This window comes from Anomalospiza imberbis, chromosome 7 (genome assembly GCF_031753505.1).
Source record: "Anomalospiza imberbis isolate Cuckoo-Finch-1a 21T00152 chromosome 7, ASM3175350v1, whole genome shotgun sequence".
Taxonomy (NCBI): Eukaryota; Metazoa; Chordata; class Aves; order Passeriformes; family Viduidae; genus Anomalospiza; species Anomalospiza imberbis.
In genome coordinates this window covers 30,818,247-30,833,893 of record NC_089687.1, presented here as the reverse complement: position 1 = coordinate 30,833,893, position 15,647 = coordinate 30,818,247, and the positions used below count along the sequence as shown (strand labels likewise).

The 15,647-nt window shown below is 36.6% G+C and overlaps 1 protein-coding gene across 2 annotated transcripts in view; it reads right to left on the bottom strand.

The window, feature by feature from the left end:
- The window catches only part of HIBCH (3-hydroxyisobutyryl-CoA hydrolase), a 38,544-nt gene that overhangs the window by 6,733 nt on the left and 16,164 nt on the right, over nucleotides 1-15,647 (bottom strand). For both annotated transcript variants that reach the window (XM_068196368.1, XM_068196367.1), the window contains 7 exons: nucleotides 13,278-13,356; nucleotides 8,972-9,117; nucleotides 8,221-8,307; nucleotides 7,002-7,060; nucleotides 6,197-6,278; nucleotides 1,355-1,474; nucleotides 174-207 (listed from right to left, as the gene is read on the bottom strand). In XM_068196368.1, the coding sequence (XP_068052469.1) occupies nucleotides 174-207; nucleotides 1,355-1,474; nucleotides 6,197-6,278; nucleotides 7,002-7,060; nucleotides 8,221-8,307; nucleotides 8,972-9,117; nucleotides 13,278-13,356 (607 nt within the window). The remainder of the gene's footprint in view (nucleotides 1-173; nucleotides 208-1,354; nucleotides 1,475-6,196; nucleotides 6,279-7,001; nucleotides 7,061-8,220; nucleotides 8,308-8,971; nucleotides 9,118-13,277; nucleotides 13,357-15,647) is intronic.

The following is a 15,647-nucleotide window of genomic DNA, read 5'->3' as shown; positions in this document are numbered from 1 at the left end:
AACAATAACAAATTTTGGCCACAAAGAAGTCCAATAAGCAAAACCTAGGGAAAGCTGGGAAGATTTTTTCTGGGCTGTTGCTGCATGCACTTGTAGTGATTTCCAAAGAAGCACCACAATTGTGAGCTTGCATGCTATTAAGCTTGAGGAGTGTTTCTGGTGTGGATACTTACCTGCTCGAACCCCTTCGTAGAAGTCATGGCCTTTCTGAAAAAAGTTTAAAAAAAAAAAAAGCTGTAACATGACAGATTCTATTTATCCCATCTTTCCCTATCCCACTTCTGCTTGAAATGCAAGTTCTCAAGATTCAGTTAAATCCCACTTGTACTGTTCTTTTCTAGGGCTACTTTGTCTTTACTTATTAAAGAGCTGTGTATCTTCTTGCTTAAATGCAGCCACACCTCTTAAAAATCAGTCTGTTGACCTGTAGCTGATCAGGCACTGTGCCACAGTCCCAGTTCTCTCTGTATAGCACCTCAGATCTTTTTCTAAAGAGGTTCATATAACGGGGCTAAGGTGTGTAGTATCACAAGTTCTTTTGAGAAAGGCCAGTCTTCAGGAATTGTGATGTATTCTGCATACTTGGAAAACTTTGCAGTTAATTGGAATCCTGTAAACATCCAATTGTTTTTTAAAAAGGGAAATGTAACATTTAAATCCCTAAGCATCCTTCACTAGTAATGGAGCCACAATCTTAGTTTTAGTCAGGCATTAGAACATATCAGAATTAGACAGATTTTCACTTCTTTATGTATTTACTTTAACCATCACAAATAATTGGACACATAAAAACCTTACTTTAAAATGTGACAATACTAATAGTAAGGATGCCATGGCAAACTCTGTAAGGAATCTATTCACGTAATTCAGTTAGCAGCTCTGTTCCACTGGAAGGATCACCTTCTCATGTGCTATCCAAGTACTCAGCACTTAGTACAAATAGCACTAACAACTCTTATTGTGATAAATTTTTCATAGACAACACTCTTGAAGGCAGTGATAAACTATTTGCACCCTGCTGCTGGGAACTGAGGGCTAAGTAATTTGAATAGAAAACCTGTTCAAGAACACCAGTTTTAAAGCTACAATCCAAATATGAAACTATATATTAATGATTTCATACTTTAACAGAAGTCTTCTACATTCCCATCTGACTATCATTAATGTAGTGTCCTTTGCATTCCATATAATAACATGAAATGAGAAAAAAGTGACAGCCTCATAAATACACAAAGATGATACTGAAAATTAAAACCTAAAAACTCTTGATGAAATCTACATAAAGTTTTTAGTCTCTGGTAAACTGTTCTCCCCCTGTGGCTGGAAAGGGACAAGGGGCTCAGCTGTTGCTTACCATGCATGCTTGGCTCAGTCTGTATTCCATGCGGAGTACCTCTTGTAAGCTCATGGAAGCTCCTTCTCTGAGCTGTCTGAGAGTCAGCTTTAAAGATGTAGGTGACATCTTATTAATAGTCTGGGGAAGACATTAACATTATTTTTATTTTCTTCAATTTGGACACTTTTTCAAGTCTGTCTTTTGTGCATTTTAAACTTTGTGAAGTAAATGATGGCTCTCTTCTCCCTGAGCTCCCTCTGTGACACCTATTCCTCCTGCTCCCTCCCACCAAGCTGTCACATTAAATGAACTTTCCTGCTTAAGCTTTGATCAGCAAGATCTCTGGGATGTGTGCCATCACTTGTGGAAAACCTAGAACTTCTAAGGTCCCATCATTTAAGATAAAATTACTACTAGCCAGAGAAATTACTGTAGTTTGAAAGACATTTTCAAGGAGAATCTTTTGATAAGTGAAGATAAGTGTTACAAGCAATTATACTTTGGTTTTGAATATCATATATATATTTTTTTGTGTGTGAATTACTCTTAGATTTACAGATATTGTAGGTGATATTAGTATTCCTTAGCATTTAAGTTTTATTTGGTACAACAGAGTAATAAGGTAGTAATAGAGAGATTGGCAACAAACTTCAAGTCCTTGCTTCATGATCATTGGCAAAGACCAAACGATATGCAAAGAAGAAATCTGTGGAAGAAAATATTACAATAAACCAAACATATTTATCCAGGTTTCTTGTCTAGGATCAACAGACACTGAAGTAATTTAGCCCTACATTACTCTGCTGATAGGAGGCTTGGAGGTCTTGCCTTTACTCTTTTGACAGAAGCACAGGCTATAAATATTGTGCCACAGACAGGATTCTTTTAAAGCACACAAACAAATGCTGTAAATCTGGCTCTCAGGATTATCCTCTGGTGAACCACATGCCAGTAAACAATAGGGGAAAGTGGGGAGAAAGACAAAATCCTAGTTAAGGAAAAAGAACTGAGCTTTAAAGCTTCACGGGGTTGTGGGGAAAAGGAGCTAAATCTTATTGTTGCTTATCATTGTTTTCTTACTCTAAACACGATCCTCCTTTCTCTGTAAACCCAAATAAAAGATGTGTATCACTCATGGTACAATAGACATTTCCTGATAATTATGACATTTTTGTCACTATTAAAAAGCAGCAGATGGTAAGATTTGCCTCTTTACATTATTGTCATTGCAGACATTAGGCTCCTTACCACAGCCTGAAATGGCAGGTTTCCAGTCATCAGAAGCAACATTTTTTTCTAACTCCCAATTACTCTTCATCCCTCCAGACACCAGCTGATACAGCAGTGACCCACTTTGCCTAGTTAAGCTGGAAAACATGTGATTGCCATACAAGCAGGAGTCTGTGGAATTGTGCCTTCAAAGCACTGGTTCTGCCATTCTGTACCTTGCATGTAATCACTCTGCTTGAGAGAGAAGCTGGCACAGAATGAGCCAACACTGGCTCCAAGTGCCAACAGTTCCTCAGTTCTGGTCAAGCTCTCCAACAATGAGCTGCCTTTCAGCAGATTAAGAAATCTACTGTACCTCTAACTACATCACTCTGTAGGAGCCAGAGGGTGGCAGCTCTTAACTGGACCCCTTATTTCCTGTAAGATGCTCTTGCTGGCCTTATCTTTCAGCTGGACCTTTCCTCCTCTGAGTTTCACATTCTGTCATTTAGAATAGGAAGTCTTTGCTCAGACCAGGTTAAATGCTATGCATGGTGTAGCCAGATGGCTCCAGGGGTGAAATGGTCATGGCAAGTTCTGGTCAAAGCAAGCAATGGAACAGGGAAGATCTGAAAACAGCACTTAAGGCAGCTGCTAGATGCACTAGACTGGTTATCGTGGCATATCAATGAGGCTGAAGGTGGAGGAGGTACTGACATAAATCAAGCTGGAGGAAGAGGAACATGGCAGGAAAATGGGTAGGTGTAATTGCAGAAAAATGAGTCACCAGTGTAGCTATAAATACATTCTCTGTACAAAGAGGAGGGGATTGGTGCTAGGGAACAAGCCTGAAAAAGAGACAGGATAGGCTGGAGTGGGGAGTACTAAAATGCAAAGAAGTCTTCGTAGAAGTATTTGACATCAATTCCAGTATCTTTCAAACCATCTTGATTTTGACACAATGATCCCAAAAGCTCTAAGCTGAATTTGCAGTAGACTGAACACCAACAAAATGCTAACAGAAGGTGACTGAATTAAGTGGCACTGACACAGCAGATTTCCTTACAAGCATAAAGTGGGAATAGTGACTTTCTTTCACTTAAAAGCCCCAAAACCTCCCAGAGGTCCAGTGCCTCACTTCCCTTGCAAGAGATGAAGCCATCCATCACTTACTTTCTGTGCTATCAATGCGTTTGTTCAGCCACAGGCAACAATGGTCCTGGAGGAGCTATGACAATGTATGAGGAGTATCTAGCCAAAGCTACACAGGAAAGCTGCCCAAAGACAGAGCATTACTCTCACTGGTCTGCTAACAGAATTTCAGAATGCTTCTTTGAATTCAACACTACCAAGCTTCATTCCTGCAATCTACCTCACCCATTTGCTGCACACACATTAAAGTTTCAGGAGCTATTATGTGCATCCCAGGCTGATCAGTAGATCTGGACAATGGACAATGTGTCTTCTAATCTTTGGTCTGCAGTGTTCTGCACAGTACATTGGCACTCATTCAGTAACAATGGAGGACTTTAAACTATGAAGTGTCAGTGCTCAGGAGGTGCGCTGTCCTGCCAAAAACCTCTAAGAAAGCATTTTGTGAAAACCAAGTCAAGTATCTGGTGCTTTTCAGGTTTAGACCCTGCGTTTACTTCATCCCACTAGAAATAATACCTACCCCTCAGATTAAAGCTTTTTGGCTTATGTAAATCCTGAAAACAAAGTAGCACTACAAAGTTAAAGGTTTGAAAACTACTGAGCTCAAAGTGTTAGTTCTCTAGCTTTCCACCTGTTTGTAGCTGGGTTCAAAATGTGGTGTAAATCATGAAGTCATTCTCAAGTAAGATTTTAACAACTTTATATTCTTCTTCATGCGATATTTCAGTGTCAGATATGTGACAGCCTGCCAAGCAGGCATGTTTTGAAAGTAAAAAACAGGAGTACTGTAGATCAAAGAGACCAGGATACTTGGGATAGCATGGCTCACAGCATACTTGGATTATTGCAGAACTAGGAGTTCCATTTTATTAACCTTGTTGATCCAAGGTACAAGGTGGATGTACCAAGGGGTACACTAACATGAAACCTTGGTTTCACAACCTTGCCTAATCCTACTGCTTAGCACAGCATGTCTGCTGTAAGAAACTCCTCTGATATTTAAGTATTTGTTCACACTAAAATCTTGCATCTGATAGAAAATGTGTGATTTGTTTCATGGTGATTTTCCCACGAATTTCTGCATGGACTGAAGCAAGTCATGCTAACACAGTCTTATCTCTTGAACAGAACAGACAATTGTTCTGAAACTCTGGTTAACTCCAAGGACATTCATTTATGAATCACATGAAAGAAAAAAGTTGTTATAAAGTCCTATTAAAGACATAAGAGAACGGAAGAAGCAACAAAATAGCCTTTTTTGTTGTTGTTGTTCAGGAATTTTAAAAAATCAGTTACACAAAAACATAACTTTGAAGTAGATGACCTAATTTAGTCATCAATAGATTACTTAGTTTTAAGTTCTGAATTAATACTGTTAAACAAATGTACTATCATAAACAATAAGGAAAAAGGACAAATAATTCTTCGTTGTTTTCAACAACCACTGAACCTAATCAACATAATGTGAACAGACAGTATTTTTATTCTGGCACCAACTCATCTGACTGCTTTATCCAATGAAACTTGGAATACTAGGGGGGAAAATCATCTTTCCCTTTTATTCAACTTTGCTTTTATAAGACATATGCTAAACTTCTTGCAATGTACTAGATTTACTGGCACTAAGATAGTCTTAGAGCTTCCTTTCTCAAAAACTGTTTGATACCTCCAGTGACATTTTGAATTAATTTTTTTTGAAAGTGACAGGGTGCCTAATGTGAATACTACCTTATAAAATTCCTTCTGCTCATATCAAAGTCAGAGATGATGGATGTTTTATTTTACTATGAAAGGAGGATTTCTTCTGTGAGCTGTAACTAAAGTTAAAACAACCCTTTTGTTGGAGGAACACTTCAGTTCTATCCAGTTGGAATATTTCACTAGCTCCAAACAAAACTTTTACAAGGCACCTGAACAAAGATATTTCAAAGGAAAAAAAGAAAATACATATACTATTTATAAACGAATGTAAGTTGCTTCTTGCTTTTGAGGCTGAAGTATGAATTATGTGTGTAGTATTGTTGCATGTTTTTTGGGTAGTGACTACATCCAACACTCAGAAATGCATTAGAAAGATCAAAAAATACTTTTTGATTATAAATTTTTTGCTGTTAACCCAAATGAGATATCTGGAATGGAAGAAAAGCAACAACACTGTTCTGGCACTGTTTTATTCCAAGCCTTGGCAATATAATGAGAAGCTATAAAGGGAATACTTGTTCCCAACAACCCCCTGACCATGGGGAGGGAGCAAAAAAAGGAGAGTTTGGTTATTTTACTAAATTACAGCTTTATGCACCATATGATGATGCTCACATTGTGTGATTTTAGAGGAATACCCTTGTCTGAGTAGAACTACTGAGAATCACTCAGGACTCTGTGAGAACCTGAGGCTCTCATTCCAAAGCCCTGTAGGGTAACTAAAGTCTGCCTTATGATAAGAAACCATAAAACCAGATTTAAAATCTCTAACAAAAATGACATAGAAGACTTTACCTCTAGCTGCTTCATGGCAAAAGGAGAACCATCTTGCTTTAACTTTTTAACAATTTCTTCCATACTGTTTGCTGAAAAAAGACTAGAAGAAAAAAAATCAGTTAACAATCTGCTTCAGTCTGATTTACCTGTGCAGGGTCAGTAACACTGATGTTAGAAACAGAGCATGACCAGCTGATTTGGCTTTTCTTAGCAATGTCTTCCATGTTGCTCTGTTTCAAGTAACTCAGGCATCTCCTTTTCCTTTACAAATCTCTAGAGTTTCAATAAACCTTACTAACAAACTCTGGTATTTATCTATAAACTTCATCAGTCTTAGCTGTATTTTGTAACAAAATCTTTAGCTATCAGCTCCATTCTACTGGTTTGGTGTCAGCATCTTTTATCTCTAAATGTAGTTACTGCCATCCTTCTTGCAGAGACTTAGCTCTTTCTTATCACTCTCACTTATTTCTCCTTTCCTTAAGTTCCAAGCTGTCACAGAAACGGCCTTTACACAATGAGTCCTGGAAATGTGTTAGGTAACATTTCCTGTTTAATGGAATAGTTACTCTCAAAAATTCCCATCGAATATCGACAGAAAATGTTCATTTTAATGTGCCATAGGCTATGAATCAGGCTACTTTGACCAAGTATTTAATGCAGTGATGAGTGAAATATTTAATGAGCTTCAGATAAAGCTCTCTAAAGACAAAATGTTACTTAAACTTGGAGGTAATTTCTCTCACTTTATCTGTGAAATACTGTTACTAGATTTAACTTCATGTTCTCTACCCACAAAAAATTTTAAAATAATGCTGAATACCTGTTAATCTTCTCCATATGTTCATGAAGAGCAAACTCCTTTTCTTGATCAATTGTGCACTATTTTAAAAGCAAATACATATTTTACTTGGTTTTACTTGGTTATTTTAGACTGAAAAGTGTACCAAAAAATTTCAGTGACTTATGTTCCAGAAATATCGTATTATAAATGAACTCCTAATGTTCATAAGACAGTGCAATTTTTAATGAATTACAATTTTGCAGTGTGAATATATGAACTTGGCACTATCCTGTGAATGTTAAAGATGTTGCCTCATACTGCAGGGCTTGCTGTGAGCTACTATGTATGCGTATTTGTCTGGGTGGTTATCTTGTACACAAGTAATTCTGATTATTCTAGCAAAACACTTCTGTGCAATACACTAAGAAAAGTCAGTGCAGATAAATCTTGAGATTATTTTTAAAAACAACCTTGCATTTTCTTTAAAAATATACAGACCTATGTTTAGGCTTTTTTAATGACCAAAAAAAAAAAGGGCATTTCTGTTCCTTCTCTTTTTGATGTCATTTAGCAAAATTTTATTTAGACATACAAAGTGTGTGATAGGTCCATCGGCCTTCTGTGGGAAGGCTGTCAAATGTTTCACATCTTCTGGCATTAAGGGGTTTGGGACATAAGCAGATGTTTCAGGAACAGCAGCTGAAGCTGAAAAGGTTCCCTGGCACTTCAGCTCTGATAACTAAAAATACAGTTTCCTTTTCCATTCAGTGTAATCTTGTAAAGCAGGATACTGCAACATATAATCACTCCTATTTCACAGTGTTCTGTTTTGTCAAAATAATCAGTACTATGATATAAATCAGCTTATCCCATTTATTTTTCCAATTAATCTTATTTATGAACTTAGTAATTACAAAATAGAAATAACAAGAGTAGAGACAGCTCATTTTAAAGCTGAAAAACAGCAGAGTAATAGACTGAGTAACACTGAATACTAGTTTGACTCTAGAGGTTTTCTTTTGAAAGAGAACTGCAATGCACATCAAAAGAGTTAAAATAGCCACTGATTGTAAAGGCAAAACCTTTTATTTTCATGCCCATTGTTACATGGGGCTAACACAAGTATTATGGAGAGAGTGCAACGAGTTTGGAAACTCATTACTTTCAAACATAGAAAAAGATGATCAGTAACATGGATTAAAAAATAATGTCTACATATATTTAACAATTTTGCTTGATTTCAGTAATTTCAGATTACCTTCGTGTGATAAGAGTTCAGTAAATCTGCAATTTTTTCTTTTGAAGGAGATTTCAGTGCTATCAGGTCGTTCTCCAAGGCAGGTAGCTGTTAAAAATAAGATTTAATTACAAGTGAGCAAAACAAAACATGCTACTCGAGTATGCTATTACTATGGTAATAGTAGGATACATATATAAACACTTCCTCATTCTCCCCAACTTTGACAGACCCTAAAGAAGTACAAAGCAAACAACACAAGGAGACAGAGTTCATGTGTCAGTGTTGAACCACCCAAATTTAATTATGTCTGCAGTGACCAACAAAGAACTGCTTCCCAAGCAGCCCCCAAAGCAGTGCTACAGCTGCAGCAGGTAAAGTCAGGCTGCACCAGCCTGAAAGAAAATTTTAATGGAGTGTTACCTTCACTGCAAACTCTGCAGTTGTATAAATCTCTAGTTTCATACACTGTTGTTTAAATGGCAAAAATTTTTAAGCAATTTCATTCTGCTGAATAAATCATGCCCTTCCAACAGTGGAATTGTAAAAACAGCACCATTTGTTCTTTCCTTCAAGCAAAGCTGTCACCAGCTGGCAAGTGTTAGAAGGACAGCTTGAGAGTGTCTCACCATCCCTGTTGGCAGGGCATGGCCAGCTAATGAAAGTGCACCTCTGCAGACACCCGTGTTGGTAACAGGGTATCGGGGTGCTAAAACCCCAAGCTCTCAGTGTGGCTGTGGGCTGTGCCCTGGCCAGCACTTTGGCACGTTACCTTTTCAGATTCTACAAAATGCGTAGCGATGCCAACTCTTAGCACATCCCTTCCTTTCAGCCTGCATCCTGTCAGCGCGAGGTAATAGCCAATCTTTCCTGAGAGCCTTGGCAAGAAATACCCTCCACCTACATCAGGGAAAAGGCCTGCAATAAACAACACAAAACAAAAGTGAAGGGAGGAGCTCTTGTACTGATCATCACTAGCAGCAATTTTTTCTTGTCTCACTTTCATCTTCCTTACATAGGCACAGCAACCTTGCCCAAATTTCTCCTTGACTTGACATTTCTGGCATCAAAACCCTTCCTAAAAGCAAACTCTTGAACACTTTCCAAACTTCATCCTTTCTACTGGCACATACTTTGCAAACATATACCAAAGAAAAATATTTATTCTATTTGCCAACAACTTGAGACAAGTTTAGGTGCTTGAAAAATCAAGTGTGTTCTCAGAAAGGATAGAAGTGACCCAAAGAATTGTGAAAAAATTTGTGCAAGCTCAAACTGGATGCTGCTTTTTCACTGAAATCTTTTATTATGATATAAATATTAAACACTGATGAAGTGCCTCTTGCACAGCTTAGTTTGAACAAATCTGGGGGCTGAGAATTCAATAATAGTTCAACAATATTACCAGGGTCTTCCTGAAGGTGGAGGCACAAGATGCTGACTTAGTACTTGGCTCTTTGACAGGATTGTGACTAAGCTAATATTAAAAAATAATATTAAACTCTCCAGTTTAGTAACTCTTATACACTTTTTAAAATCTACAGATTAGGGTAATTTTTAAAAGAATTTAAAGCTGTGACTAGAGTTTTAAATACTTTTAAAAGTTGTATTGGAAAGTATCTACCTTCTGTTGCATAAATTTCTCACCAAAAATAAATTTAGACATCTTTTTAAACATACTTAAACTTGAGAAAACTTTAGCTATTGATTTCAGTATTGAGATTGATTTCAGTATTTAGTCTTGGTTTCAGAAATCTGAATGCATAGAAGCAGGGTCCAGTTACTACCTTGAAATCAATCCAATAGCATTCATGAAACTGAAAATCTTTTAAAGAAATTATAGGTGTAGTGGGATTTTTTTTTCCCCTTTCAGAGAATTAATCATGAAAACAAATAAAACAGAATAAAAATGAGCAATAAGAAACTTGTAAGACAGTTGTCAAAGAAGAGATAATAACTGGGAAAATTCATAAGGAGTTTAAATGGGTTTCTGATAGCAGATGGTGATTTTTCACTAACATGTAATTACTTTTGTTCACAAGAGTCAATGTATGTCTCATAGAAAGACCCTATTCCAAGTATTTTGAGACATGAGAAATCAGTGCTCCCTGAATAGTCCTCCCCCTTGGATGCAATAAGAGGAGGTTTCTTTCAGACAGCTGCTCTTCAGTGTTTCCCTCTTAATAATCTTTATATCTAACTCATCTCAGCTTTTCTCCTCTGGCTCCCTCTTGGTGCCAGAGGAGAACTTCTTTTTGTTCTGCTGCTTCTAATACATCAAAAGGTTGGGTTTAGGAGTCACTTCCTATCAGTTACAGCTATAGTATTCTATTCCCACTGATGTGTGTGCTGTCATTAATTGATTTATTCCTCATCTCCCAGGCTACTGAGACACACAGCTCTTCTGAAATGCTGAATGTCTTGCTGATACCCTTTAAAAGCCCAAGCTGTATTAACTCAAATTCACCACTAACTGTTTTTTTATCTGTACTCACATTCTCAAATAGTGTATTCTACATTTTACCTTCTCCGCTTGAGCTATCACAACAGTGATGCCAAGACATCTGTTTAGTTTCACGTTTCTATTCATCTGTCTCCCCCTGGATATCCTTCTACTGCAATAAAAAAACCAAACCCAACCTCATTTGAAAGTAAAACCTCTCTTAAAAATGCCCTCCAAAGCAAAAAGGCAATTACATTATTCTCTCCAGCCACCAGAACAACAACAGCAACATTATTTTTTCCTCTTTGCTGTAGTTAAAATAATACTGATGCTGGAGTACTGCTCCCCCCCACACTGCAGCACATTTCCAGAGGAAAAACATCTTTCTATTGGGATCCATAGTGTCCTTTCACTTGGCCATACACAGGAAATCAGTTCTAAATAAACTGTGAAGTTGATTAGCTTACGTAGCTTTAGAGGCAAATAAACCTAAATTGAATGAAGGTTTCTTTAATTAAGGAATTTACAAACAGGCTTAGTGAAGGTCTACCTAATCCACTTTCAACTTACTGGGTTGCATAGTCTATTATAGCTTCTACTGCTTCCTTTTCAATGTTCCTGTCCTCCTTTTTCTCTTATGATTTTACTCCTCTTGTCCATGTTCTACGTATTGCTCTTCTCTCCATAACACTTCCCATATGTTTCTCTTTGCTGCTGGGGTTGTCTTAATGTATTCCATACCTGATTTTTGGTTTTTTGTTAGCATTTAGCAATTTCATTTCTCAATTTCCCGGTGAAGTAAGAGAAGAGCTGTGTTACTGCTGGGCTGCCCAGGCCATGAGCCTATGCCTGTACTGCTGACTTGCAGTCTGTGCTCTGACACAGGTGCAACATGCTCTGCTGTAATCCCAAAGGCACAGCTCTGCATTTGCCAAGCAGAAGAAAGGCAGTGCTGCTACATTCTTACCTTGTCTGGCATAGGGGCTTGGGAATTTATTAGTATTGACTTCTGGAAAGCTAAAAACTTAGCAGGGATATGCAAGAAAGTATCCATTATTAGTGTAACAGCACCTTTGTTCTCCCCACCAGTGGTTTTTCCACACCTTCCTACTTCTGTGCTGCTTTCCAATGCTTTATCTTATCTATACCGAACTCCTACAGTCTGGAACTGCCTTTTCTTTCTATTTGCTAAATAGCATATTTATCTACAACCTTTTATTTATGGTGCTATACAAATGCAGAATAATTGTGTGAAAACGGAGCAGCTGAATGAATGCTTTGTTTTCACTTCACAGCAAAGGTGTCATGCCTACTGAAATAAGTGAGCACATGAAAAAAATAAATTAATACAATATCTAGAGAGCCAGACATTTTAAACACACCCCACAGAGATCAAAACAGCTAAGCCTTTAAATCCAAACAGATTTCAGTGGTTTTACTTCTAAGTGATCCTAAAAGGGGTTTAATTACTTTCTTTCCTAAGCAAGTTCTAAGCTTTTCCTTCACGTCTTCACAGTCTATTTTTGTTTAAATAACTCCTTGTCAACACAATAAATATGTGTAAAGTACATAGTTCTTGTTAATAAAAAACTATTCATATCTTTACCTTTGAAGAAGAAAGTGAAGGTGCTTTTATTATTAGAATAATCTCATACACCAATGTACCTCTGTTTAGTTAAAAAAAATACAAATTGTTTACTTCAAATGGTTTTCATGTACAACAACTGATTATCAACTTCAGAACTTAGAAAACTCATGTTGTATTAAAGCTTAAGTTTAGTTTACTAAGCTTTTCCTCAGCAATAAAACAATACTTGGAGGGCTGAAGTAGTTTTTGGTTTTTTCATCCCAACTTTACTTGTTCAGAAAAATTACATTACATTTATCAGCTAGCAGGAATTGTGCTAATATTTCTCTCAGGAATTAAAATGGTAACGAGTTTGCTTGTATTTGGGTGGTTTATTATGCTTTATTGTGCTTGACAGTTGCATCAGGAGAGTTCCCTTCAATCTGACTCATTTTTCTTGAGCCATACCTGTATCTTTATGTAGCTCTGGGATACATTTCATTTTTGTACCTCTCAGAATTGACAAAGAAACTGTAGGATCAAACATTAGAAAACAAAAGGTACATGTTGCCGTTTAAAACAAAAAAAGGTGACACTGAAGACACTGTGATCTTGCCTAGGCACAGTCTGTGCACAGTTGTAATGGGTCCATTAATAATCTACAAGAAAAGCTGTAATTCCAAAATCTGTCTCATTAACATTGCAGAGCAGCTTGTGGTACACCCAGTGTGACTCATACCGAGTTCCCAATGTAAAGCTGGTGTACCTGCCCTGGGAGCTTCAGACTTTATCTGCCCCCATCTGTAGCAAGACTTAGTTCTTTTTAAAAAGTTTTCTGCTGACAGCCTTTGTGTCAGTCTACACAGTTAAGAGGCTCAATGATCAACTCCCAGAACACAGATAAGTTTCTGATAATTTAACAGAAAGAACTTTCCATATATGGTCCTCTCCAGTTCTCTTTTAAAATTCTTTCCCTACCACCAAAGCATTCAAAGATATTTCACCCTGACTACAAAGACAGTGAAACCCTAAACACGTTAACATTTGATAATTTCTTAAAACACTTACCTATTGCTGTTTCTGGCATGGCAAAAACAGTCTTTTCTGTAGCAACTCGAAAATGGCCATGGACTGAGACACCAACTCCCTATCCAAGCAAAGGACACAGTTATAAAATTACTGGTAAAAATCATCATAACCACAATTATTGTTATGATTAATCATAAAAATAATAAAAATAATAATTATATGTAACATACCTCTTGCTTTGCTCTCTAACTTAATATTAGATTTACCATGTGAAGCCCAACAAAATATTAAAAGGCCTTTTATGATTCAAACACTAATAAAGCATCATATTATCTTCATCATTTGGCTGAAATAGCTTTTTCTGTGCTTTGAAGGATGGGTGAGTCATACAGAGAATAACTTCAAAAAACCATGATTGTTATCTCCACTGGACTATTAAGAGAGTTGACATTCTTTTGCTAATGTTACTCCATCTATAATTTTTGCGCGTACCACCAAAAAAAAAACCCCAATACTTTTGAAAAATACATAAATTTCACAAAGTTGTCATCCTAATACTTTCAAAAGAATTAATAATTAACTATTCTTCTAATGTGATAATTACCTGCATTATAAACACAGAAGTATTTCAAGCAGAAAAAGCCTTCAGCACTATTGATTCAAATTCAAAACACATGGTTAGAAACTAATTTTTTATCCTGGGCAGTTGTGTTCACCACGTCAGTAATAATATTCACATTTCTAAGTATCTAGCACAATTCTCTAGCAGCCTGTCATGATTAAACCCCTCCCTCAAAAGCAGAGTTTCTGCTGTTGTCTATGCCATATTTTCAGAAATAGGTAGTAAGCAGCAGCAAGGCCAAATTAAAAAAAAATTCACTTTGCACAAAATAAATTTAATTTAGATAAATCTTCAAGAGGCAAACTGACAAATAAAACAAAAATATTCTATGTAATCCAAGAATACTTAGATTATAGGGCACAACCACAATATACATATTGAGGTCTCATTTGTCAAAGGTTACCTACATTATACTTGTCAATAGAAATGTGGTTTTGATCCTGTCTGGAGACAAGACCTCCTGCTGAATAATTCACAAGTAGTTATTTCACACAAATATTCTCTCTTTCATCCTTTCCACCATTTCAGTTTACTTCCCTTCCCCACTGTTAATTTTTCCCTTGCTCAGACCTTCCAGCCATCCATGTTTCATGTTAAAACTAAGATATCTTATAAATCATTGGCCAAAAGAAGCCAGTGTCTGATGAGGATCTAATAGATTTTAAATAACATTTTTAATTGTTCAAATACTAGAAAAAGCATACTTTACCCAGCTAAGGCTATTAGTCTTCACAAATATCTTCATAGTATTTCATACTTCTCATCAAAAACAGTGGGATTAATTGGGTGATACTCCCTTGGACAAGCAGTATGTATTTGAAAGGTTTTTAAGGTGAGAGTAGAACTTCTTTTTCTCTTGCTTATCTACAGAGATCTTTGGGTTTTATGTGAATCTTTTTTTTTTAAGTTAATATAATATAAATTAAATTTCCTCTCACCCTTCCCTGGACTCTCTTACAATTCTGCCCAAGAAGAAATTAATTTATTCCATTAGGGTGATACACTACTAAATCTGAAAATATTTTCAAGTTTCTTCTGCATAATGACTATCTGTCACTCTCGGGTTTTAATGTAGATGTATGAAGTTTTTAAGATTCCAGTTTAATTTCCTGAGAAATGCATCCATAGGGTGAGTGGTTATCACACTCGATTTTAGATTCAGGAACTCAGCCAAATGTATTCACATGAAGCACTGCTGTTCCAAGGAGGCAAATGGGATTTGAGCAAACATCTGAATCTTATTTGCACAGGGTAAAACCTTATGTCTCACCCCTTATCTGTCCTTTAGCCCTTTCTCTGAGCAGTGGTCAGGTCTCACCTAAACAGCAGCAAAAGCCATGGGCCTGTGTTTAGCTGTCCTGAAAATGCAAAGCTGTGTGTAAAGCTGCATTCACTCCTAAAACAGCTCCTGAACTCTTAAATGAAATGGAAATGACACTTCATCACTTCCAACTGCTTTAATGCCATAATAGCATATTTTCACTGCATTAAGTAAAGCCTGCTGTTATTTTTATGCACTTTCAGCAATAACGATGACTTTTTTTCTAAAGATAATGAAATAACAATCATGCCCATTTTGGTATTTTTAATGCTTAAATTAGTATTTTTTAATCCCATATCTAAAAATACAAATACCATCTAACTCAAAGCATTTTTTTCTGGCTTGTTTTCTTGACAATCAGAATTTTGTTTAAGGATTCCAATTTTTGGCTTGAGTATTAAGTACCAAAGATTCAAGTGTGAATTCCATGAAGAGAGCTTTTCTTCCAAGCTTGTTCTTTTTTTAG